We start from the raw sequence: 25,403 nt of genomic DNA on the forward strand, positions 1-25,403 counted from the left end.
GGCAGAAGAGAGGCTAGCGCCACACCTCAGAAGACCGGGAAGGGGCCCAGGAGCCCCCAGGCCTCCATGCAGGCGCTGCAGAGCGACATCACCCGGCGCCTGCTGAGCGAGCCCTGGCTCCTGAGTGAGGCGCAAGTGCAGGCGTCGGTGGCGAAGGTGTTGGCGGAGCTGCTGGAGCAGGAGAAGAAGAAGGCCATGGGTGCGGCCAGGGAGGGTAGCCGGAAGGGCCGCCTGGGCAACAAGCGGAAGCTCTCCGAAGACCAGACAGCCGCCGGTGCCCCCAGGAGCAAGAAGAAGAAGCAGCTGGGGGCCGGGGATGGCGGGGAGCATGCGGTCTCCCCAGAAAAGGCCCCCAGGACTTCTAAGGGGAAATCCAAGAGGGACAAAGCGAGTGGTGACATCAAGGAGAAGAAGGAGAAGGAGTCTCCCGGCTCCCAAGGGGCCAAGGAGAAGCCAGAAGGGGAGCCGGGGAAGGTGAAGGGTGAGGGGGGAGACCAAGGCAACCCAAAGAGCAAGAAGGAGAAGAAGAAAGCCGACAAGAGTAAGTGCCCAGTGCAGTCCCGGAGCGCGTTCCCCAGCCCCGCCGAGCGCTGTTGGTCACCTGCCGGGCAGGCAGCCCCCAGCCAGCACAGAGATGGGGCTGAGCATGGCTTGTCCATGGTGGGCAGGATGGGCAAAGCCAGCACCAGGTGCCGGAGCACAGGGCCACCACTGCTGAGAAGGTGCTCACGCCTCCAGGGCGTGTGCCCACGGAGCCCGTAGCTCCCTCACAGCAGCCACCGCCACGCGCACTTGCAGCTCAGGCCCCTGCGATCCAGGCTCCTGGACAGCAGCCGCCCCTCAGCGCGCTCTGCACTGGTCTCCGCCTGCGGCAGGGCTGCCTTTAACCCTCACTCCGGCCCTGTATGATGGGTGACAACTCATTCCCATTTAGGGTTGAAAGGGTCTTTTTAAAATAAATGGGTAGAAGGTTTACAGATTGCGTTAAAGGAAAATGGTAATAGTCCAGATGGTCCATGGATGGAGCAGAAATCACGAGGCTGGCCCGAGGGCCAGGGCAGGTGGTCGCAAAGGCCTATGGACCTGTGCTTTGACGGCTCCCCATGGTGTGGGGCATCGGGAGGGGAGAGCTCCAGGGCCCCTGGAGACCCGCCCCCTGTGTCTCTCGACATTGACGCCAACATTTAAGACTAGCACCTGTTGTTTAACAAGTTTACTTTCTTCCCTTAGAAAAGAAAGACAAGGAAAAAAAAGAAAAGAAGAAGAAAGCAAAAAAGGCCTCAACCAAAGACCCTGACTCACCATTACAGAAGAAAAAGAAGAAAAAGGTAGAGTGAGTTCCTGAGGAGTCTCAGGCGCGAAAAGGGGGCCCAAACCCAGTCCCCAGGGTGAATGTGATCAGCCCCAGCCTCTGCATGTCAGGGTAGGGGTTCGTGTGGGCCAGACCTGGTCCCTGTGCCCCTTCCATTCTCAGGGTCCAGAACGGGGGCTTGTGCGTTATGATACACTAGAGAAGAGCTAGGGGTGGGGCGTCACCCTGAGGGGCACGAGGTCTGTGCACATGGGCACCATGGAGTGGCCCTATCTTGCCTGTGAGATAGAAGGATATTCTTAGGACAAGTGAAGAAAGCAGAGCCCCCCAGGTGGGCAGGGAGGCCAGGTAGGCTGTTGCAGGTTTCCAGGTGAGAGGAAACGTTCCCTGGCATGTGTGTGCCCCAGCGGGCAGGGCATCCCCACCACAGAAACACACACAGTCTGCTTCATGCATGTCAAGGGCTGATTGCCTGGCGAGGGGGCCCTCAGCGCCTTGTACTCAGGCGCAGTTCTCACCGTGGCCAGCAGGGCTTCAGCTGTGGTCAGAAAAGCTGAGCACCTGCTGCTGCAAAGTCCTGAGCTCCTTCCTCCAGAGCACACGGGGGCCGCCATCCCTACCCTCGGGATCTCTATATGCCCAAAATCTGTTCTGGGGGAGCCACGAATCCTCAGGAGACAACTGTCACATCCCCTCCTGGTGGGGGCAGCGTGGGTGGGGAGATGCTTCAGGTACAGGAGCCTCTCATAACGTACTTCTCTCTTCACAGAAGAAGACGGCAGAGCAGACTGTCTGAGGGACACCAGGCGGCAGGTGCACTTCCTGACCCGGGAACCCCTGCTGACCATCTGCTCCCCGGGGAGAGTGGGAGGGCAGGCCCAGCATTCACCGTGGTTCCGGGGAGCTAGACTGGGCTTCGTGGGTAGGCCCTGAAGGGAAGGGGGTTTGGTGAAAGAGGTTGCATTCCTCAGGGTCAGCGGGCGATACCGGGAACCAGAGCTGTAGAATCAGAAGCGTCCGGGACAGTCCTGGCAGTGACCGACACTGAGTGTGCAGTGGGAGGTGGGCACTGGTCTGGTGCCTCTCTACGTGAGGATAAGGCTTGAGGTCGGGGACAGCTCAGTCTCTCCCTTGCCACTGCCAGTTCCTTTTCCTTATGATTTTGTAATTCGAGGGCATTTCCTCATGGGAAGGAAGATGATTTGCTCAAAACAAGCCATTCTGGTGGCTCTGTGCTTCCCAGGTAGTGGTGAAGTGGTTAAGTGATCCGCCTGGCTGAGCCGGCCCCAGCCTGCTGTAAATGGGGGTAATACAGGCCTGGGCTGGTAGTGAGGATTCAGTGCAGTTAATTAAGCTCTAAAGCGCTCAGCCCAGTTCCTGGGGCATGGTCAGCACTGACAAGTATCCACCGTGGTTAGTTAATGCCCCTCCCCTGCATAGGAGATGCCAGATTTTGAGTTTGTTCTCCTTGGTGGAGAAACAGGTCAGGAAGTCTGACGTTTCCTTCTCCCAAGGATTTCTTAGCCAAGCGGTGGCCAGCCCCGTGCCTCTTCCCTCTGCCCACCAAGGGTTGGAATTGAATTTTTAACTTCCCCTCCTTCCCCAGAAGATGATGGCCAGCTGCGGTGTCCGTGCTGGCCAAGCCAGTGAGCCCTGCAGAAAGGCTGGTCCCGGGAGGAGGAACCACGCCCAGCTCCCGTGACCTCCACTCACTGACCCTGGCCTGACTTCTGTGCCGACAAAGGATGCCTCGTATGGACATGTACAATACATATATATATTTTTTAAGCGACCTGCCCCTCCCTTCTCAGACCCAACATGCCCAGAGGTCTCGGGACTTGCCACCTCTGCCCTGCAGACCCAGTGAGGCTCAGCCTGCGACTCCTTCCATGCCCCTGGTCTCCAGCTATGCTGAGGCTTTGTCCTTTTTGTCAGTTTTCTCCCATTTTGTTTGTGTGTTTTTTGTAATAACTCAGAAAATAAAAGACGTGAAGGAAAGGTGCAAGTTCCCATTGCATCTGGGGCAAACGTTTTGCAATTGATTGATTCTTGGAAGGGAGAGTCTGGCTGACACTTGGCAGATGAACAAACCATCGCTCAGGGTTTATTCTTGACCGTGTATCAAGGCTCTGTGATACTGTGGTGAGTGACACACTGTTTGCCAGAGAAGGAGACTCAGCAAAAGGCCCTGGTGTTGAATTGGGGTGGGGAAGGCTTCCTGGAGGAGGTGGCATCTAAGCTAAGGGGGAGCTCAGGCATGGTCATGGCTGGTTGCTGTGGTAGGTAGGTCAGGCAGATACCCAGAAGCAAGAAATGGAAGGGGGTCTTCCAAGTCACCTTTTGAAGTTAGGACAAGCTGCGGGCAGGCTCTCTTGAGGTACTTGGTGGAGAGTAGCTGGCAGGGACAGTAGGAGCAGGAAGCCCAGTTAGGACTGAGTTGTCCACGTGTCTAGGCAACAGAGGTTCTGCGATGATGAAGGCAAGAAGTGGAGGAACCTGAAAGGTGTGTCAGGGTGGCGTCCGCAGGACTTTGTGATGGCCAGTGATGCAGAGGGCCACTTCCCTGAGCCCAGAGTAGTGTGGAGCACCCAAGGTCATGGAGTCCGCTCCAAGGCTTTTAGCCTTCTGCTAAAGGCAGCAAGAGGCCGTGCAGAAACAGAGCACTGGGCTGGGGAGGTCTGGGAGAGCCAGGGTGGCATCCACATTTACCCTAACTTGGGGCTCCTGGGCCAGGCCCTCCCCCAGGGAGCCTCTCTCCCCTTAAGTGTGTTGATCTAGAACAGAGGCCGCAGAGCAGTGTCCTGTTGGGCTTCTTTGACCCACAGCAAGTCTTCAGACTTAGAAATAGAGATTTCAGTTAACTTCTTCATTTGGGGCTCCTCTTGAAAAGTCCAGAAATCTGACCACAGGGGCCTCTGCTCCTCCTGGTAATGAGCAGCTGGGGCACTGCAGCGGCCGCCCCTTAACTAGGACATAGGCCCCCCACTTCCACAGCCGCCACTCCCTGGTGATCCCGACACAAGGGCCCATGTTGTTGCCATCTGTCATCACACTTGTACTGTTCTCAGTATAGAAAAGAAAATGGGGACGTGAGAAGCCGGACCCAGAGGAGCTTGTGCTTAAAGAACTGTGGGCAAGAGCCTGTTTCTTCTTGGAAGCAGGGAATGTATCTCGTGTGTGGAACATGGAGACCAAGCGTGTCCGCGTCCAGAGACTGCAGCCCCGCTCCCCACGGCCCGGCCCCGCCCCACAGGCATCTGTATTTGGGCTCTCCGGGCTGTGTCCTCCCACCAAACCACAGGATGCAAGGTCTGCAGTTCACCCCCTTCGGGGAAACGAACGGGACCCAACAGAGCAGCCAGGAACTGGGAGTGTTCTACTCACTACCTTTTATTCTCACAGGCGCCGTGGCCCTGAGGGCCGATGACAAGCTTGGCTGCGCAGACGGAACTGGGGGTTGGTAGAAAGGAGGGGCTGGGGGTGGAGAGGCTGGTTCTTCCTGGGTGGGTGATGCTGGGGAGAGGAAAAGGGTGGCTCCTCCCCCCCAGTTAAACGGGCTGGAAGGCCGAGGCCAATGGGGGAGGGGACAGCAGAGGTGTCCGTCCTGGGGCTTGGGTCAGTGCCATCCCTTCTCCCTACACCTGCCCACCTCTTCCATGGGCCTAGATCTTGGAGCACCATGTGGTGTCAGAAGTGGGGGTCAGCCTGGTTCATGGTCCATCTCCCCGGGCCTTATGTCCCTGCTAGTGGATGGGGTTTTGAGCAGCAGGGCCCTTCTGCATTGTTAATCTGTGCCGTTCTGATGATTTGATGTGTCCGAGGATGATGGAGAGCCAGGCGCCAGAGTCTCATAGAATGAGGTGCAGGGTAGGAGACGGCAAGGGGAGGGGTGTGTAAAGGAGGGAGAGGGGCTAGGGTAGGGGGCCAGGGAAGCTGTGGCCATGCAGGGCTGGCTGAGTGCTGGCGTCTGCGTCTGCTGTGCTCACAGGATGACTGCGGGGAGAGACACAGCAGGTTAGGGTTGGAGTCACCTGTTGCTGCCCCTTCCCAGCATCCTGTGGCCTCAGAGCAGTCGAGGACTCTACCCTCCACTGCCTCCCGCTTGGGTACAAGTACGGACCGTCATAGCCCCTGAAACCCCCAACCCTGGTCCTCATCTGTGAAATGGGTGTTGGAGAATGGCCCAGGGTCATCTACCCACGAGGGAGTAGGCCCCTCGGGGGGTAAGCTGCTAGGGACCAGATCCCCTGCAGGGGCCCTTACCCTGACCAAGATCCTGCTTGGACATGCCCAGCCCAGACGACAGATCCTCCATTTCCAGTGGGTCTGCAAAGGAGCACAGTGTCCACTTGTTAGTTTTAGCCCAGACTACCTCACCCGTTGACAAGGGGCCTGGGTGGGCTAGTTCTGCCCAACCTCGCCACGAGCCTGGTGCTTGGTAGAACAGACATGAATGGAAGGATGCTTGTTGTATGGCTGCAAGCGGCAATGAGGTGCGGCCGGGGAATTGAATTAGCAAGGCCAAGGAGGGGGTGATGAAATCAGATGGGTGGATCTGGCGACTCCTGGATGCATGCGTGGATGGGTAAAGTGGAAGGACTGAAGGATAAATGAGTAAGTAGATGAGTGTGGGCAAAGGAGAGAAATAATAAATGCACAAACAGATAAGGAATGCACAGGTGGGTGGATGCATGGCTGAGTGGCTACCCCCCAGGAGTTGTCACCTCGAGTGTCCTGGCCCCAGGTGCGCCAGGAGAGACCTCCTGCCCCTCAGCCTTCCTGGTCCTTCCTGCTCCTGGCACAGCGGCCACTGCTTACCACTGCAGTTATGGTGCCCACGGCTCCTGGTGTGGGGGACCTCGGTGCCGTTGGGGAAGACGCACCAGCAGTAGCCGATGCTCCCATAGCATTGGAGCGGCATATAGTTGCCATTCTCGTCGCACTTGGGCCTGAACATGCCCGGGTGGATGTCAGGGATGCGGCTGACCTCTTTCTGGCACTTGGTCAGTACTGAAGCGACAGGCATGGTGAACACAGTGAGTGAGCAAGCTCTGGGCCAGGGCCTCAGCAGAACCAGAGATCCACATACCACTGCTGTGGGCCTAATGCCTTCTGTCCAAATGGCTGTACTTGCTCTACCCATTGCACAGATGGAGAAACTGAGGCCTGAACCAACAAGGTCCAGGATCAAAGAGGAAGTGAATGGCTGTGTGGCTAATTCATCCCAGAACATGATTTCTTCGAACACTCAATGCCTATTAAAGTTTAGAATTGCACCTGTGATTCTGACTTCTAGAGAAAAGCAATGGACACCTTGGTAAGTCTGAGCTTGCATTACTGGGGGTATCCAAGTAGAAGTGGGGGTTACTATGTGATGGGGATGTTATAGAGGGGATTCAGACATTAGCTGGGAGTTGGTCGAGATCGCATCCAGTGTGCCCTCTATGACTCTGTGATGGAGAATCTGAGGCCCAGAGAGGGGTGGACCGTTGATTTCCACTTCTGAAACTGAAGCCCAGAGGGAAGAGACTTGCCCAAAGTCACACAACAGATTCGCACCAGGATGAGAACACAGGACCCATAAAGGCTTTAGGGCTGAAAACCCTGGTATACACTGTCCATGACATGGAAAAACCCCAAGGCCCTCTTATCTAGTACCTGCTGGCTGTGTGACCTGGGAGAGGTCCCTTTGAAGGGTGAGAATCATGAGCCCAGCCCTCTCACGGGAACCTGCAGGGTGCAGTGCTGGGTGGGGAAGGTCATTGCCATGACTCCTGGGATGTTTTGGGTGGTTGTTGCTCCAGGCCCCCTTGTGCAGTACCATCCTCCACAATGAGGGTCACCTCCTGAAGGGAGGACTCGGTACCCCAGACAGGATGGGGGCTGGGGGCAGCCAAGCCCAGAAGAGCAGGCAGGAGAGACAGGAGTGAGAGCTGAGAGGCTGGGAGAGTCCTGTGCATGGATCAGGGAGTGCCTAAGGCTCTACCCCTGAGGGAGCTCCCAGAAACCCTGCCTCCCCAAGGCTCCCATTCCCTCTACCTTTTGGTGGAACTTCAAAAGGCTTCTCCTCCAGCGAGATCTTGCTCATTTCAAACAAGAGCCACTGATGCATCCAGTTCTCAAAGAGCTAATGGGGATAAAGGCAGAGAGTCAGGCTCAGTAGCCCTCTCCAACCCAGCCTGACTCTGTCCCTGGGGACAGAGACATGGAGGGCCAGCGGGAGCCTGGTTCCTCCTTAGAGACCCCACAGGGCTTGGTCACCCTTCCATGGCTGTGGTTTTCTAGGTGCTGGTAAGCCGCCTCCAGCTTCCTGAGAATGGCTTCCCTGCTCACCCCGCCTCTTCCCAGGGCTGCTCTAGATGTCAGGAGAGGGAGGGTACCAGGGCAGGGGAAGCTGCTGACCTTCCAGTTCATGCCATCCATGGTGTCCTTAAGGTGTTTCAGGTTTTCTGGGAAGCTCCCCTTCAGCTGCGGGTATACCTTCAGGGGGTCAGCCTTCTGCAGGGTAGCAAGGCAGGAAGGAAGGTTAAAAAGCTTCCTGGCAGGCAAGGTTTAATGTGCAGCCCATGTTCCCCTGGTCTTCCGTTCTGAGGGCTGGACCCCAGACCTCAGCATGTTGGAGCTTGTGGGGAGGGGAAGTGGTCTGGGTAATACGGCTACACAGCTACAAGACCCCAGGGCTAGGAGTTGGGAGACCCAGTTCCAGGCCCAGTTCTACCAATAACCCTCAGTCTTCTACTCCTTGCAGGCTCCTGTTCATCTTTCAGGTCTCACCTCCTTCAGGAGGACTTCCTTGACCTCATCCCAACCGCCCAGCTAGGTTGGGTTCTCGGCCTCTTTCCTCACAAAGCCCCGTGCACATGCCTCATCACCTGGTCACTTGTCTGTCTCCCATGCTAGCCTGAGATCTCCGTGGGACTAGGAGCTGGATCTGATTGCTCCCGATTGTGGGTCCAGAGCCTTGCACAGTGCCTGGCACTGAGTAGACATGCAGCAAAAATTTGGGAAGGAAAAAACAGTCATCTTCAGCAAGTCACTTCCAGACTTTGGGCTTTGGTTTCTCCATCCCAAACACAAAACGGGGAGTGGCGGGTCTGGACTTCATATAACATTTAAGGGCCACACTTGTCTTCCTTCACTAATCTGGTGATCCCATATTGGATGTCTGCTGTGAGCCAGGCATGGCGCAGGTCTTGAAGCATAGCCTCACTGGGGGCTTACGGGGATGGGGCAGGAGCTCAGGGATGCCTGGCCAGGTTCCACTCACCAGGAGCAGCCGCATCACATGGTCCTGCGTCATGTTGCCGTACTTGGTGGCGTTCTGCATGGGCTGTGGAAGGAAGGAATAGGGTGTTTCCCAGCACTGGCCCATGGAGGAGGGGCCCTAGAGCAGAGCCAGCAGCTGGGGTCTGGGTGAGAGTGTGGATTCCCAGATGTTCAACAGGCCCACCTCTGCCACCTCCAAATGTGAGGGCTCGGGCAAGTCACTACCTTCCTGCCTCAATATCCTATTCGTCAACTCTGCATAAGCTTTCCTGCCCAAGGCTTTGTGGACAGGAGATCGTTCAGTGAACAGAAACGTTATCCATATATGACATCAAGGGATTTGAGAATAGGAGGGACTGTGAGATGCTTGGGAAATGAGAAGTATTTTGTAAGTTGTGGAGGACTGAGCCCTCTTCCCAGGGAGGGCCCCAAGAGGCTCCTTCCTCCCCCACCTCTGGAGTTCCTCCTCCTCCCCCAGCAGTCAGGACCCCCTCTCCAGCTCTACTTTTCCCGGGCCAGCTGTCCTCCCCTGTCCCTTGGCACCCGCCCTCCATCCAGGCTAGGTAATGCTTCCTTCCCTCTTCCGCCGCCCTGGGGCTGGCCTTACCTCCGGGCCTTCCATGGGCAGGTCCTGCAACAGCATCGGGGCGCTGAGCCGCATCTTGCTCAGAGGCTTGGCGGCTGTGGGGCAGAAGGTACAGCGTGAGCGTGGCCCCAGGGAAGAGGGCACTCAGCTCCGGGGACCGAGATCTCAGACCCAGATGAGGGGCTGGAATTCCAGACCAGAGAGAAGGGACAGCGGGCACAGCTGGGTGCAGGAATGAGGGGTCTTCTGAGGTGAGGGACGGGGGGGTGAGGGCTGTGGGGATAGAGGTGGGGCACGCACACTTAGGAAGCTTCATGCGCAGGTTCTCCAGCTGCAGGTTCTGCGAGGTGACTGTCAGCTTGTCCAGGCGGCCCTGCTGCTGGTACAGGAAGTAGGCGGTGGTGGCCTGGCCAGCCAGGAGCAAAGCCACCAGGATGGAAAAGCCTGTGTACAGGGCTCCACGGCTGCACTTGCTGTTGGGGGCGGGGAAGATAGGTCAGAAGAGGGTCCACGGAGGTGGCTGCCCCGAGGACTAGCAGGGAGTGGGGAGTGTGCCTCCCATTTCCAGCCCTCGGCCCTCAGCTACCCCTAACAAACACACACTTTAAACACAAACAGGTGCCTATGAACCTACAGCTTGAAGACGTTCCCCTGACCCCCTACCTCCAACCAGTGCTGCCCCTATAGCCCTCCCAGCTGGAAATCCTGGAGCTGCCCCTGGGCCTGGGCTGCGTGGGGAAGAAGCGGTGACAAGTGCCTTGTCTTCTCCAGACCTTGGTCCCACCTGTGCAATGATGGGTCGAGGTGGAGGGTCTCCCCAGGTTCCCTCTACCAGAGGATCTCCTGAGGATCAGGGCTGCCCTCCAGGCAGCCCCCACTATGCACCCAACCCCTGTAGTGAAATCAGAGACGAAGGAAGGAAGTAGGGCCTGGACAGCAGAGCATGCAGCCCACCTGAAAAAGAGAAGTGAGGCCTTGCCATTTTTAGGAGTGGGTTGGGTGCATCAGACAATGTCTGGCTGGAGCAGGGCCAGGGACCACCCCCTGTGGGAATACATCCTCTGCCCAAGACACTCCCCGTGCCTCTGAGCACATCTCTGCCATTCTCTGGGCCTGTTTCATGGGTACCTCTCACATCAGCAATTCTAGAATTTGCTGGTCATCATCTGAAGTAAGATCTGTCTGCGACCACAGAAGTATTGTGAATGGTAATATCTACCGGGGATGGGGGTTAGGGAGCAGGGCGGGGCGTATCTCAGCAGGATTTTGGTGCCTGAGCCTGTATGACCTGGGAGAACGTCTCACGCTCTCTGGACCGGCTGGCTGCACAGGGAGGGGTGGCCGGACCTCAGCCAGCCCTTGGAGCTATTGGCCTTGGATACACTTTTGAGGGCACATGTAAATATTACGTCCCGGGGAAGTAAGGATCCTACCCCAGGACCCTGAGAGTTCCTGACCGGTTTGTTTTCTCCCACCTACCCCAGGGGTAGAACTACTAGGACCCCACTGGAAATTGAGGACGAGACTGCACCCTGCTTACTCCAGCAATCAGCAAGGATAGTTTAGGAACCTCCAGGAACACCCTGCTGCCTAGTAACTCATGACATCACAGACATGGCTCATTCTCACTGGCTCTCTGCTTGTCAGTCCTCTGTGATTTCTGGGCCAAGGCCCAGCCCAAGGGATTATTATTCTGAAAGGAGAAAGTAAAAAGCCTGTGTGGAGAAAAGGAGAAAAACCGACAGGAGGGGAAAACGAATCCTACTCGTTGGCCTTCCCAAGGAACAGGGGTGGCCTGGCCTCTGAAGTGGTGAAAAGTCCACCCAAGTCTGGGTCTTGCCTGAGTTCAAGCTCTACAGTCTCACCCCTTCAGCAGCCCCACACCCAGTCTGCCCCAGCTCTGCCTCCCGCCATCCCCTCTCTGAACCTCAGTTTCTCATAAGGCCTGAGACTCTAGAGAGTCATAATGAAGACGAGACCATGTAACCTGGATTGGAATCCTGGTTCTGCCACTCCCTTAGCTCGGGGACCAGGGGCAAGTCACCACCTAACCTCTCTGAGTGAGTAACTTGAGGTAAGAACATCTACTCTACTCAAAGGTTGTTATATAAAACAAGAGCGGGGGTAAAACTCTCGACTCCATACCCAGCGTGTGGTTAGCACCCCATAGGTAACACTGAGCACGAATCTCAAAGGAGTTAACAGTTAACTTGAGCATCTGGATGCCTTCCTATCTATGCATCTTGATTGCCTGTCTCCTGCTTCTAGACAAAGGCCAATTCTTGTCACCCCTCTCTTTTTTTTGTTTTTTTTTTTTTTGTGGTACGCGGGCCTCTCACTGTTGTGGCCTCTCCCGCTGCGGAGCACAGGCTCCGAACGCGCAGGCTCAGCGGCCATGGCTCACAGGCCCAGCCGCTCCGCGGCATGTGGGATCTTCCCGGACCGGGGCACGTCCCCTGCGTCGGCAGGCGGACTCTCAACCACCGCGCCACCAGGGAAGCCCTTGTCACCCCTCTCTTCACTTCCTCCTTTCTACTGCCTCTTTCTTGACTAGTAATAATAATTGGCCAAAGTCGGGAGCCAACCAGAACTGGTTCTAGCCAACCAGAACTACAAATGTTGCCAGGCAGAAGTGTCCACAAAAGGGTCCAAAACAGGCCAGGACAGTTTTTAGAAGCAGTAATTGAACTAAAAGGAAAATTAGACAAGGATTTGATGAGGGGGCACCCTTTCTGCTCACTGAGCCCATGCTGGGTCTGCAGCTCACTGGGAGGCCTGAGCTCAGAGGGGGACCCATCTTCCCTCCCTGCAAATCGTGCCTCTAGAAGGAGGTCAGATGGTAGAATAAACTCAAACTTTGATATCAGACTAGTCCTGGGGTTCAAATTCTGGCTCCAATATTCAGCAGCGGCGATAACTTAAGTCAGTCACTTACTGATATGTCTCAACTTTCTCTTATGTAAAGATGGGAGTAATAAAAGTACCCAACTTGGGCTTCCCTGGTGGCGCAGAGGTTGAGAGTCCGCCTGCCGATGCAGGGGACATGGGTTCGTGCCCCGGTCTGGGAGGATCCCACATGCCGCGGACCGGCTGGGCCCGTGAGCCATGGCTGCTGAGCCTGCGCGTCCGGAGCCTGTGCTCCGCAACGGGAGAGGCCACAACTGTGAGAGGCCCACGTACCGCAAAAAAAAAAAAAAAAGTACCCAACTGATAGGGTTTCTAAGAGAATTACGATTGAGTTTAGCATTTAGTTATATGTCTGGCACAAAATTAACCATAGTAATGACTAACAGTGACTGAAGATTGGTGACAGGTATACAGTGAATAGGAACTATTATCATAACTCCTGTCGTAGTTATTACTACTACTGAGACCCAGAGAGAGACACTGATTTATACAAGTCACACATGACAGTAGCAGAACCTGGACCAGAATCCAGCCCTCATGAGTCGGCCCTCCTAACCATGGGATTCCCCAGGATTTTCACAGGCTGTGAAAATGGTCTCTAAAGGTCTCTATCTAGTTACCTGTCCCACAGTATGCAGTTCCTCATGACACCTCGGAGAGGCTCTCCCAAACCCATTTCTGCCTGGCAACAGCTGACATCACAACTGTAGGTCCCTGTCATTTGCGAATTATTTGGGGGAGCAGGGGCATTAGGGTAGCTGCATTCTAACCACGCCCTTTCTTTTCAGGGGAACAGATGGATGAGGCCATCTTGGAGTTGGGAAGGGGTCCTCTGGATGGCTGTGCTGGCCCCTTGCTGCAAGGGAGAGGGGCACAGGCAGGGTACCACCCACATCAACCCACAGTCCCTTCTAGAAATTTAGCCAGAGACCCCCTCACCCTTTTTTGATCCCCCTCCAACATCTCTCATTCCCTCCTGTGATGGCAAAGGAGGTCTCCATCTACTCTACAGACACCTGCAACTATAATTCCCTTGATATAAACACACATAGCAATTTATGGTAACTAGGGGGAAACTCCTCTATGATGAGCTGCTTCTACCAATCTCTTTTAGAAAATCTACTTCTCCATCTAGGATCCATACTATTTTCAAGATCGGGTCCAAAATTTCTAACCGAGGCCTCACGGCCCAGCTTCAGGGGACTCTGAAGCTGCTGATATTGTGTGAAGCTCTGGGGAAGGAGTCCAGAGCTCTCCTGATTTTCAGAAGAGAAGTGCATGATGCATAGAAAGTTAAAACCCCTGTCCTAGAGGAGCTCCCTCACTTTACAGGAGGGAGAACTGAAACCCAGAGCGGGCTAGAGACTTGCTCAAAATCACCCAGTTAGCACTGGGGTCAGAGCCCAAGTCCATGCCTCTTCTGACTCCCGGTCTACTGCTCCTCCTGTAGCACCTGCGTACTCTGTGCAGCCCAAGGTCTGTGTGCTCTCTCCTGCCGTTCACACATACCTCTCCTGGGCTCCGGGGCGCTGGCCCAGCATGGGCACCTGCTCATGGTTGGAGATGAGGTCGCGTTGGTCTTCCATGGTTCCGGCCTCTGGTCTTCCCCACTCCTGCTGCTGCTGCTGCCTCCTGCCTGTCTAGGACGTTGAGCCCCTGGCTCACCTCTTGAAATTGGGGCTGAGAAGGAATCTGATTCGTCCACAGGAGGGCACTCCGCCCACCTAGTAGAAGTGGAAGTGAAAGCCGCAAAGCTGGAAATACCCCCCACTTGAGCAAAGCTGCCTTTAAGGGGGCAGGATGAGTAGGGGGAGGTCCCCCAGGCAGGTGGAAAGGCCAGCATGCTTCCACTGGCTGCCCAGGGCCCTCATCACTTGTTTCTGGGCAGACCTGTGGATTCATAAGGCTCTTTGGATGTTTTGAGAAACAGGCAAATGTTCACGCCCTAGACAGGAAATCACTTTGAAGCAAAAAATACCCAAAATGCTTTGTTTGTCTCCCCTCTCACCTATAGATGAGTGGGTGCAGAAAGGGGCTGTTCCCCCTTTGTGAACTTAGACAAGTTTCTCTCCTTCTCTCAGTCCTCAGTTATGTCATCTCAAAATGGAGGAGGAAAGTTGGATTCACTGTTCCCTCTGCTTTCTTCTAACTCAAGCATTTTGTGAACCTGAGTCCATGGTTCTAAGGCTCTGGTACTAATATTTGCCACCACTTACCAAGCCCTCCTTTGTGCCAGGCACTGTGCTAATCGTTTTGCTTGCTTTGTTTCATTTAATCTTTACAGTAACCCTTTGAGGGCTGTTTTATTTTATTATCTCCATTTACAGATAGGGACACTGAGGCTTTTGAGAGGCTACATGTTTGCCCAGGATCGTGCATCCAGGAATTGCAGCCCATGATTTTAACCATTCTACCCTTCTGCCTTCTGATGCTCAAATTGTGTCGTTCAAATTCATGAAAGCAAGGACCTCTACAGGGAGGGAATGAGGAGGGACTGGGAAAGGGTACCCAGGGGAGGTTTAACTGTGTTGGCATGGTTTTATTTCTGACTATCTGTGGCTTGTAGACCATATTTTTTTATTAATCTTTATGTCTTTTGTGTGTGTGTTTAAATTTTCATTAATAAATGAACAAATTTATGGTATAAGTACATGAAAAGATGTTCCACATTATTAGTCATTAGGAGGCAAATCAAGGCCACAGTGAAGTACCACTTCACATCCACCACAATGGCTATAATCAAAAAGACAGATAACAAGTGTTGACAAGGATGTGAAGGAATTGGAACTCATATATTGCTGGCAAGAATGTAAACTGGTGCAGCTACTTTGGAAAACAATTGGGCAATTTCCCAAAAAGTTAAATACAGAGTTACATATGACCCAGTAATTCCATTCCTAGATATCTACTCAAGAGAAATGAAAACACGTATCCACACAAAAACTTCATAGTGGATACACAAATGTTCATAGCACCATAATTCATAATAGCCTCAAAGTGAAAACGACCCAGATATACACCAACTGATGAATGAGTAAACAAAATGTGATTTATCCGTACAATGGGATATTATTTAGCCATAAAGAAGAATTAATATCACAATAAAACTGTTATTTTTTTAAAAAGGAATGAAGTACTGATTCATGCCACAAAATGAACTTTGAAAACATCATGCTGGGCTTCCCTGGTGGTGCAGTGGTTAAGAATCCGCCTGCCAATGCAGGGGACACGGGTTTGAGCCCTGGTCCAGGAAGATCCCATATGCCATGGTGCAACTAAGCCTGTGCACCGCAACTACCGAGCCTGCGCTCTAGAGCCCGTGAGCCACAACTACTGAAGCCTGCGTGCCACAACTACTGAAGCCCGCGTGCCTAGAGCCCATGCTCTGCAACAAGAGAAGCCACTGCAGTGAGAAGCCCATGCGCCGCAACTAGAGAAGGCCCGCATGCAGCAATGAAGGCCCAACGCAGCCAAAAATAATAAATTTATTTTTAAAAAAAAAGAAAAGAAAACATCATGCTAAGTGAAATAAGCCAGACACAAAAGGCCACATATTGTATGATTCCATCTATTTGAAATGTCTGGACTAGGCAAGCCACAGAAACAGCAAGTAGATCAGCAGTTGCCAGGGGCTGGGGGGAAAAGGGGATGGGGAATGACTGCTAATGGGTATGGGATTTCCTTTCAGGGTGATGAAGATATTCTGGAATTAGACAGTGGTGATTGTTGCACAACTTTGTGGATATATAGAAAAACCACTGAATTGTACCATTTTAAAAGCTTGACTATTATGTGAAATTTATAGCTCAATTTAAAAACAGATTTCTTGGTAATGATCGCTAGAACACATATATAGCTTTGCTTCCTCTTTCACTTGGCTCTGCCACTAAAATGGCAAAGAGTTGCCTTTTTTTTTTTTTTTTTAGTGTAAATCTATAAGGACATAGAGAACAGGAGAAAACGGTGCAAAATTTTGGAAGCTGGAAAGCAGGTGGAATGGAGGTAGTCATTAACAGACCCCAGAAAGCTTAATCCTAAACCTGCAGCTAGAAAAGCTGAGAAGCCACCAATTTACATGATAGAACAGGCTCAGGAATTGAGGTATTAGGCACACTGGATGGGAGTACAGGTGGGGCTAAAAAGAAGATTCGTTGGAAGTCTGTTTATGAAAACAGTTGGATATCCATGTCCTCTCCCTCCCCAACTATCCCTCCCTCCCTCCCTGAAAGAGGACTGGAAGTCTATCCCTAGGCACAGTGCAGGGCATGGGCCCAGTTCTAAAGCTGAGAGTCCCAGCCTTCTCTCCGACCCAGTTCGCAGAATGCCAGAAGCCAGACCTTCTTTCTCCAGGCAATAAATGAGAGAAGGCTTCCCTGGAGAGCATGACCATCCCACAAGGAATGACCTAAAGATTCTGATATTGGGGTTCAACAATGAAACAACCCAGCCAGATAACCCTATAGGGAAGCCCTCAGTGAATAAGCCCTTCACATGGGTCACGGCTTCCACTTGATTTTTTAGACAATCAAGGGTCATGGGACATCTGAAGTAAACCTCTAACATAAAAGAGAGTGAACAAAACAACTAACCAAACCCCCAAAACCATGCAGGAAGTGAACAGTCATTAATAGCCTTAGGGAGATAAAGGATGATACTGCACCCATGAAACAAGAATAGGATGCTATAAAGATAGAAGTACTGTTGGAAGAAGAACAACAAAAAAGCTCTTAAAGACTAAACATATGAGGGTAGATATTAAACAACCAGTAGGTAAAAGGTAAAGGTTTTGTGTGTATGTATGTGTGTGTGTGTTTTACCTCCCAGAAAGTAGACCACAAAGATAAAAAGAAAGAAATAGAAAAGATAAGAGAATTAAAGACCAGTCCAGGATGCCCAATAGCCAAATATCAGAGTTCCAGAAATAGGGAACAGAGAAAATAGAGGGGAAGAAATCAGTGAAAAAATTCAGTACAATTTCCAGAACTCAAAGACATAAATTTCCAAACTGAAAGGGCCCAGTGAGTACCAGGGACAAAGTATAAAAATAATTTCACACCAAGGCACATCAAGTGAAGTTTCAGAAAAATAAAGACAAAAAGAAGATTCCACAGAAAGAAATAAACAAGACAGATATAAAGGACCAGGAATCAGAATGATTTTGGACTTCTTAAGAGCAACCCTGGAAACCAGAAGATAATGGAGCAACACCTTCAAAATTCGATGGGAAAATGATTTCCACCCTGGAATATTTACTGAGCCAAATTACTAAATACGTAGGAGGGTGTCATTAAGGTATTTCCAGACATTAGGTATCTCAAAAATTTTTTCTTCCTCAGAAAGCTTCACGAAGGTATGCTCCACCAAAATGAAGGTGTTCACTAAAAATAAAGGAAGACCTGGGACACAGGAAACTGAAATTCAGCTCACAAGAGGGAACGGGGATCCCCAGAATGATGATACAGCAAAATCCCAGGAGTAAAGCAACATATCCATATTGGATCAGGCCCAAAGGCTCTGAAAGACATTTCTTCAACAAGATAAAATTGATAGATAGCTGATAGGTCTGAACATACTAAGAGGTGATTTAGATCCTTTTTTGGAGAGTATGAGGTTGAATTATGATAATTTCACAGAAAATTAAGCAAATGAAAAACCAAGACAACTATTAACTCTTGGGAAAACAACAGTTATATAGGAAATGAATAGTCATGATACTATACTACATAGTACAGCTATAAATGGCATTTACATTGTCATAATATAGTAAACTTTGAATACTGACCTAACTAAACATACAACAGAGGCATTTGGGAGGACGAGAGGTCAGGAAAAGTCACTTAGAGGAGAAAAGAGGGCTAAATCTTGGTCTTCCACAGTGAAAAGCCAACCGGATAATGTTTAAAACTGAAACAATCTGGAAGTAACAATACCAGTAGCCATTTAGAGATATGGAGGTTAATACCAAATGAATCGGCTAAAAACGTTTTAAAGTGGTATGAAAAGGAAGGTAAAGAATTGCTGTTTTTCACAGCCAGCCCTTTAGAAGGATTTGATTATTTAAATATGTGAATTTATAACTTTGATACGAAGTAAAACTCCATTCAACATCAAAGTCAGTTGATTCTAAACTGACTGTGATAACAAAATGGTAGTCTAATGCCTTTTCCTTGTGAAGCAGCTTGAGGCCAAAGCTGAGGGTGACCCCAAGGGTCATCCTGTCCTCGCCCACAGGAGGCTGGAGACGATTCCAGCTAAGAGGGTGGGCTGGATGATGGCTCCCTCCTTTTCTTCTAGGAGGGTAAGAGGTCTCAGTTGTCACACAGGCCCTGCTGCCCAGTGGAGCAGCCCCATCCTACCCACCCTCCTGCATGGGATGGAGACAGAATGACAAGAAGAAGGAAGGCTTGGTATCTGCCACACCCTGAGGGGTATCCAGGGTTAAGGCAGGATTCTGCTCCCCCACTGTTCGTATGAAGAAAGTCTGGCTCAGAAAGCGGAAAGGAGCTGGCCCAAGGTCACACAGAGCTGGGACTGGTCTAAACAAAAGAGCTCTGAGGCCAACTTGCTGGATTCACATTCTAGTTCCAAAATGGCAGATCCCAGGGCTGAGAAAGGGAAAACACAGGTGAGTCGGAGACATCTTTTTTTCCCAGAAAGCGAAGAAGTGCTCAAAGACCGCTGGAGTTTGTCAGAAGGACCCTGGAGCCAACTTGAAGAGGCACCTGCCAGCCACATATGAGACAATTCCAGCATCAATAAGAATAATTTACCCCGCCTCTTTAAGAGGAACTATACAGTTCAATCCCAGCTGATGAGGAAAAACCCTTCTTTCTAGAAGAATGCAAGCTAAGTAATGTAAAAGAAAAGACAGAATTAGAAAATCACCTGTTTGTAACCCCCAGTGTAATAATTAACTCAGGCAAGGACCACCAATAGATGCCAAAACCATGAGACAAAGGATTGGGGGAGAACAGGATATCCACATGCCATAGTATCATCCCCAAAGTCCTTGCTGGTTGTTTACAGAAAAAGGCACTCTACAATGGTGCAGCCCTGCTGTCACCACCACATGATCAAACTTTTAGCATCACCAGTGGTGGAGCAACATAACATTATGTATTTCCTAATGGGGTAAGATACTCAGCTGGGGAGTATCTTTGCTAAAAAAATCATTAAATGAATCTGCCTTTAGACCTAAATTCTAGTTTACCGGACACAGAAGAACGAATGAAATAAAACTATGAGGAAACAGACAAATTCAGAGACAGTCTACAAACAACAACTGTACCCATCGAAGAGTCAATGTCATGAAAAAACGTGCATGTGTGGGTGTGGAGAGGGTTCTATATTTTAAAAGATTGAAGAAACGTAACAACGAAATGCAATTTGTAAATTTTGACAAGATTTTGGTTGGGAAAAAAGCTGTAAGAGATTTTTATTTGGTTTTGTTTTTTGGGTTTTTTTTAAAGACATTTATTTATTTATTTATTTGGGGCTGCATCGGATCTCCCTTGCTGTGCGTGGGCTTTCTCTAGTTGCAGCGAGCGGGGGCTACTCTTTTTTGCGGTGCACAGACTTACTGCGGTGGTTTCTCTTGTTGCAGAGCACGAGCTCTAGGCGTGCGGGCTTCAGTAGTTGTGGCGTGCAGGGCTCAATAGTTGTGGCTCGCGGGCTCTAGAGCGCAGGCGCTCTAGTTTGTGGCACATGGGCTTAGCTGCTCCGCGGCATGTGAGATCTTCCCGGACCGAGGCTCGAACCCGTGTCCCCTGCATTGGCAGGCAGATTCTTAACCACTGCGCCACCAGGGAAGTCCCTGTTTTTTGGGGTTTTTTGGCCGTGCCGCAGAGCATGTGGGATCTTAGTTCCCCGACCAAGGATCAAACCCGCACCCCCTGCACTGGAAGCGCAGAGTCTTAACCGTGGGACCGCTGGGGAAGTCCCTGTAAGAAATATTTTTAAGAAGCTGGGGCAATTTGAACATGGACTGAATGTTAGCTGATACTTGGGAATTATTACTGCTTTTCTTAGGTGCAATAATGGAACATTAGTCTGCTAGAAAAATATACTTTTAGAGGCCGAAGGCTGAATGAAGTTCTTGGAGGTGACATGACATGAGGTTTGCAAGTTATTTTCAAAATAGGAAAAAAAGAAAGATAATAGATAAAATTAACATTAGGTGAATCTAGGTGGTGGGTATATGTATGAACATTTTCTCTGTATGTTTGAAATTTTGAATAATAGCTGTTTAGAAAAAACGTAAAGGCAATTGTGTACAAATCCAATTTCCTCCTATATAAGAACTGTGCTAGCTGCTAAGAAGACACTATATTCCCATCACATTACTGACACATTATTACATTGACAGTGGGCTCTTTCACAGCATGAGCACAAAATGTGTGTTGTAAGCCTCCTTGAAATTTCTCAGAAACTATCAAAAGTTTTGTTTTGATAAGAAAAAATTCCAGCTCCACCACTACATGATGTGATTTTGAGCAAATTACTTAACTCCACTGTGCCTCAGTTTCCTCACCTGTAAAATGGGCATACTAATAGAACCTAAACCATTAGATTGTTAGGAGTATTGAATGAATTGGTATACATATGCCTGATGTAGAGACTAAGTGTGCAATAAATGTTAGGTAGTTCAGTGATAAATTTTTTTCTGCAAATCTGCTGCATCTGAATCTGGGACCCTGCCTGTACCCAGAGATTTGGAGCTGCTCAACAGAGCCAGAGGGGGCCTCCCCCTCCCACTCTGGATCATCCTGGGAGTCTCCTCCTGTGGTGTACCCATTAAGCTAGTCTAGGTTGAGATGCCTGTTCTCCCTTGGTCTGGGCACTCCAAGACCCAGAGGTGTGAGTTCCTGCCAGATCACCAGGGTGAGCCAGGAGGTGGAATCCTCCAGGACCTCTCCCATCCTGTTTTCCTCCTTAGTCCCAAAGTCCCTGAGAGGAAAGAGCCACCCCAGGTGGTAGGCAGTGCATGTCCAGCCCTATCTACCACCCCAGGATGGCCTGGCCATCCTTTCTGTACGGGGGCCCCCTGGACCCTAGCACACCTTGGCCACGAACAAGGGGTTGGAAAAGGTCCTCTTTGTGGGAAAGGAGCAGGCCTGGGCTACAGTCCTGTACCTGTTATGCCTGGCCTGGGCAAGCCACTTACTTCACTTCTTTCACTCACTCATGCATTCAACAATTATTTATTGCACATCTACTTTGTGCCAGGTCCTTGGGCTACATAAATGAACAAAGCAGACAAGTATCCCTGCCCTTATGGAGTTTACATTCTAGTGGGAAACAAACAAGTAAGTTTGTTTATTAAAGAGTGATGGCAGGAACTTCCTTGGTGGCACAGTGGTTAAGACTCCATGCTCCCAGCGCAGGGGGACCGTGTTCGATCCCTGGTCAGGGAACTAGATCCCACATGCATGCCACAACTAAGAGTTCACATGCCACAACTAAGGAGCTGGTGAGCCACAACTAAGGAGCTGGTGAGCCGCAACTAAGGAGCCCTCCGGCCGCTAAGACCCGGCACAACCAAATAAATAAATTAATTAATTTAAAAAAGAGTGATGGCAGACACTAATATATATAAAACGGATAACTAATGAGAACCTGCTGTATAGCACAGGGAACTCCACTTTGCTGTACAGTAGAGGCTAGCACAGCATTGTGAAACAACTGTACCCCAATAAAAAAAAAAAGAGTGATGCCAGAGATTGGGAAAAGGAAAGGTATTACTGCAGCAGCAGGATAGGGGCAGGTTGTAGTACTTTATAGGGTGTTGGGCTGGGCCTGACAAGGCGAGATTTGGGCACAGGCTTGAGGTGTTTAATCCAGCCCGTGTCTGGGTGAAGGATTCCCTGGACAGAAGGAACAGCCAGAACAAAGATCCCAGAGTGGGGATGCACCCGGCATGGCTGAAGGAACAACAAGGAGGCCAGTGTGGCTAGAGTGGCGCCACTAAGGTGGAACATGACAGGACATGAGGTCAGCAAGTTCTGGGGTCAGATCCTGTGGCCATTGTCACAACCTTGGCTTTTACTCTGAGTAAAATCAAGAGCCATGGGAAGGCTTTCAGCAAAGGAGTGTCATTATCTGACTTGCAGTTTAAAAGGGTGGTTCAGGCTGTGTTGAAAATCAGTACAATAGGGGTTAGATAATCCCCACTGCCTCATGGCCCTGCTGTGAAGGTCCAAGGAGAACTGGGGTGCAGAAACATTTTATACTGAGTATAGTACAGTGTTTCTGGGAGAAAGAAACTAGTTGCTTCACTCCTTCCCATCCTACTGAAGGGACAATTGAGTGAGGAGAGGATTTAATTTGCCCTAGGTCAGATGTTCTACAACCAATTTAGGATCTGGGAATCCTCTACTCTTCTCCCAGCTGCCGTGTGGCAGGTAGGTTAATAGCATGACCTTTGGACATGATCTCAGCTAGCACAGCTGAGGAGGACTGACCGAGCCTTCCCCTAGAATTCATTCATCCAACAAATATGTATCAAGCACCAGTTCTATGCCTGTCACTAGGACACAGGGGCATTTGGAGACACCTGGCGATGGCTGAGCCCCAGTCTCACTGAGAGACCAGGCTACCAGTGGCTGAGGTTGGGCTTAGCGATCGGGGTCAATCTGTGGCTGGGGTCAGGTCACAGCTGAGGCTGGAGGCAGGGAGGCCAGTCAGGAGGCTGTGGTGAAAAGTCAAGCTGGAGAGGCAGGCCTGTTGGAGGCTATAGCTAGGAGCATTGGAGGAAAGGTGACGAAGAATAAAAGTGTCAGGAGGAGGTCCACAGGACTCAGGCATAACTGGATATGGATAGAGGGGTGAGACCAAGAGGCTTGGTGACCTTTTCTGCTTGGGTGATGGAGATGATGTCATTCACAGAAACAAGAAGTCCTTGGCACATTTGAGGAACAGAAAGAAGTACAGTGCGTCTGAGCCTAGTGAGCGAAGGGAAGGGTGGTTTCAGGTGATGTTGAGGGGACAGGCTGGGCTGCAGCTTAGGTATTATTCCAAGAACAATGGGAAGCTGGCAAAGGGTGTCAAGCAGGGAGGGGCTGGGGCTGGTTTATGTTTTTAGATGATATGCGGCATATAGATTTACCAAGGGCAGGAGTGGAAGCCTGGAGATTAGTTAGGAGTAAAGTAGTTTAGGTGAGAGATGGTGGTGGAGACAAGGAAAAGTGGATGGGTTCGATAGCTGTTTTGAAAGTAGAAATGTCAGGACTTGCTGAGGGAGTGAGTTCAAAGACGGTGGCCGGGTTTAGAGCTATACAATGGATGGTGGCATTCGCTGGGGTGGAGAAGATGGGAAACACACTCTGGAATCGGTAGACCCTAGAGTTTGGTTCTGGCTGTATTCTGTGTGACACCCACGTGTTGACCTCAAGTAGATGATTGAAGGTCCCAGACTGAAACTTGAAGAAGAGTGAGCATACACCTTTGTAAATGACCAAATTACACGCAGCATTTTCAACCATGGGATCAGGGCTGAGCTCTGGGGACCCTCAATGTGTAGAGATCGGATGAGGAGCAGCTCTGAGCAGTGCAGAGGAGTGGTCAGGGATCAGAAGGAAAATGCGGAGAGGGTGTGATCACAGATCCCAATAAAGGAGTGAAGGAGTGTCAGCTGTGCCAAATATCACTGAGGGAAATGCCCACTGGTCTGGGCCACATGGAGGTCATGGGAGATCTTGACAAAAGCAGTTCTGAGAATTGGGTTGGGAGGTGATTGGGAGGGAAGAAGTGAAGCCAGCATGGGAGGGGGAGCAGAGAGGTGAGGGTAGCCCCTGGAAGAGAACACAGGTCACGGTGTTTGAACATATTTGTCCAGATGGAAACGCCTCAGAAGGGAGGGCGAGAGGGACTGATGATGCTGAGGAGGAGGGGTTCTGCTGAGCTCCTGCACAGTGAGTCCCTGGTACTTCCACAGAGCCGCCCCTGTGTGGCTGACCAGCCTCCTCCTCAGGCAAGAGCGGTCCTGGAGTGCCTCTCTGTGAAGGCACCAGACCAACTCCCTGACGCCTCTCTTTTCCTGCTCTCCGGCTCTCAGACCTGCCTCCTCAGCCTGGCAGCTAATTTCCCAATTGCTGCCACCAACAGCCCATCCACTGGGTTTGGGGAAAAAGTGAAGCTTTCTGAATTACACCAAGGCCTTGGCTCCTGACTTTCCTGACTTGGCGGATATCTGTCTCATTTCTAATTGAGTATAAATTATTCCTTGTGTTTTCTCATTTTATTGTCACAATAGCCCTGTGAGCCTCAGGGAGATTAAATGAGATGTACAAACTAGCCAAGTGCCAGCAAGTGGCAAACCCAGGATTTGGGCCCAGGTCTGAGCTGTCCGCAGAGCCCATTCTCTTAAGTACCTTGCCTCCCATAGAGCCCTTAACTCACTTTCACCAGTCTTAGTGAAGGCCATGCCGCCTACAGCCCCTATTCCCAAGGGGGTGGATTCAAAAGGCAGATAGGATTCCTTCCCAATCCTTGTGGGCAGTGTCTACCTTCATTACTCTCCAGAGAATCTTAATTATCAGTTCACTAGTTCTGTCCTTCTCGGGAATGGTCCTTTTGGAGCATTTCCTCACATCTCTGGCGCTCTGCTTACATGCCTCCAGAGCACAGAGCTCAGGACCTCCACAAGCAGCTCATTCTAGGCAGGATAGCGTGGCAGTCCAGAGTGTGGACTCCAGTTGGTTGAACCGCAACTCTGCTTCCTACTAGCATCCTGTGCCTCAGTTTCCTCATCTGTGAAATCGTAGTAATAGTACCTACTTCCTAGCATGGTAATGAGGATGAAATAAGACGCTACGTTTAAGGTGCCTGGTAAGTGCTTAATAAATTTTAGCTACTGACACTGTCATTATTGCTATTTTTCCTGAGGTAGAGCTACAACTCGCTCTCTATGACTTCCACACTTTGGGCCTAGCCCTGTCCCTTGGAGTTCTGCCCTCTTCCGTACTCCCTGCAGGTTATTCCTATTGTCCTGCATTTCTCAATTTTCATTTTCTCCTGACACCAATTTTTGTGTGTGTGCGAGCTCAGTTACTCATCATGCTATAACATGATTTTCCTAAGGTCATGATCTCTTCTTGACAGAGTCACTGGCTGTTTGCTAGGCAAGCTCAACGCTGTCAAACATTGAGGGGGGTGGGAGAATGGTAGCTTCAAGGTCTCTCTCCTCCTGCCCTCACAGGCCTTCTTGTTGGCTCCTGGGCTTCTGCATTCCCTGACTTTGGAATCCCAATCAGTGGGCCTAACTGACTGCATATCCTAAACATCTATCAGGGCAGGATTATGTCAAGGTGAAGGGTACACACTCTGGAGCCAGAC

The 25,403-nt window shown here is 50.9% G+C and overlaps 2 protein-coding genes across 16 annotated transcripts in view; one reads left to right on the forward strand and one right to left on the reverse strand.

The window, feature by feature from the left end:
- Positions 1–4,783, forward strand: part of TCOF1 (treacle ribosome biogenesis factor 1) — a 40,762-nt gene extending 35,979 nt beyond the window's left edge. For 13 of the 14 annotated variants that reach the window (XM_089909550.1, XM_022590125.2, XM_022590127.3 and 10 more), the window contains 4 exons: positions 2–541; positions 1,231–1,328; positions 2,082–2,125; positions 2,919–4,783. In XM_089909550.1, coding sequence (XP_089765676.1) covers positions 2–541; positions 1,231–1,328; positions 2,082–2,108 — 665 coding nt within the window. In that variant the 3' untranslated portion in view covers positions 2,109–2,125; positions 2,919–4,783. The remainder of the gene's footprint in view (position 1; positions 542–1,230; positions 1,329–2,081; positions 2,126–2,918) is intronic. The other variant, XM_022590126.3, reaches the window with a different exon arrangement.
- Positions 4,685–13,764, reverse strand: CD74 (CD74 molecule). 2 transcript variants are annotated; one of them, XM_022590143.3, is made up of 9 exons: positions 13,581–13,764; positions 9,465–9,637; positions 9,186–9,259; positions 8,580–8,642; positions 7,715–7,810; positions 7,352–7,439; positions 6,131–6,322; positions 5,576–5,638; positions 4,685–5,305 (listed from the first exon to the last, which is right to left on the reverse strand). In XM_022590143.3, exons 1-9 carry the CDS (start codon positions 13,655–13,657, stop codon positions 5,295–5,297), a joined length of 837 nt encoding a protein of 278 aa, XP_022445851.1. In that variant the 5' UTR covers positions 13,658–13,764; the 3' UTR covers positions 4,685–5,294. The 2 variants fall into 2 exon arrangements, with proteins under 2 accessions (XP_022445851.1, XP_022445852.1); XM_022590144.2 differs by lacking the exon at positions 6,131–6,322 and having other exon boundaries at positions 13,581–13,751.
- Between the last annotated feature and the right edge of the window lie 11,639 nt (positions 13,765–25,403).

This window comes from Delphinapterus leucas, chromosome 3 (assembly GCF_059928025.1).
Source record: "Delphinapterus leucas isolate spDelLeu-1000000601 "Yukka" chromosome 3, BTC_Dleu_Yukka2, whole genome shotgun sequence".
In the NCBI taxonomy this organism is placed as follows: Eukaryota; Metazoa; Chordata; class Mammalia; order Artiodactyla; family Monodontidae; genus Delphinapterus; species Delphinapterus leucas.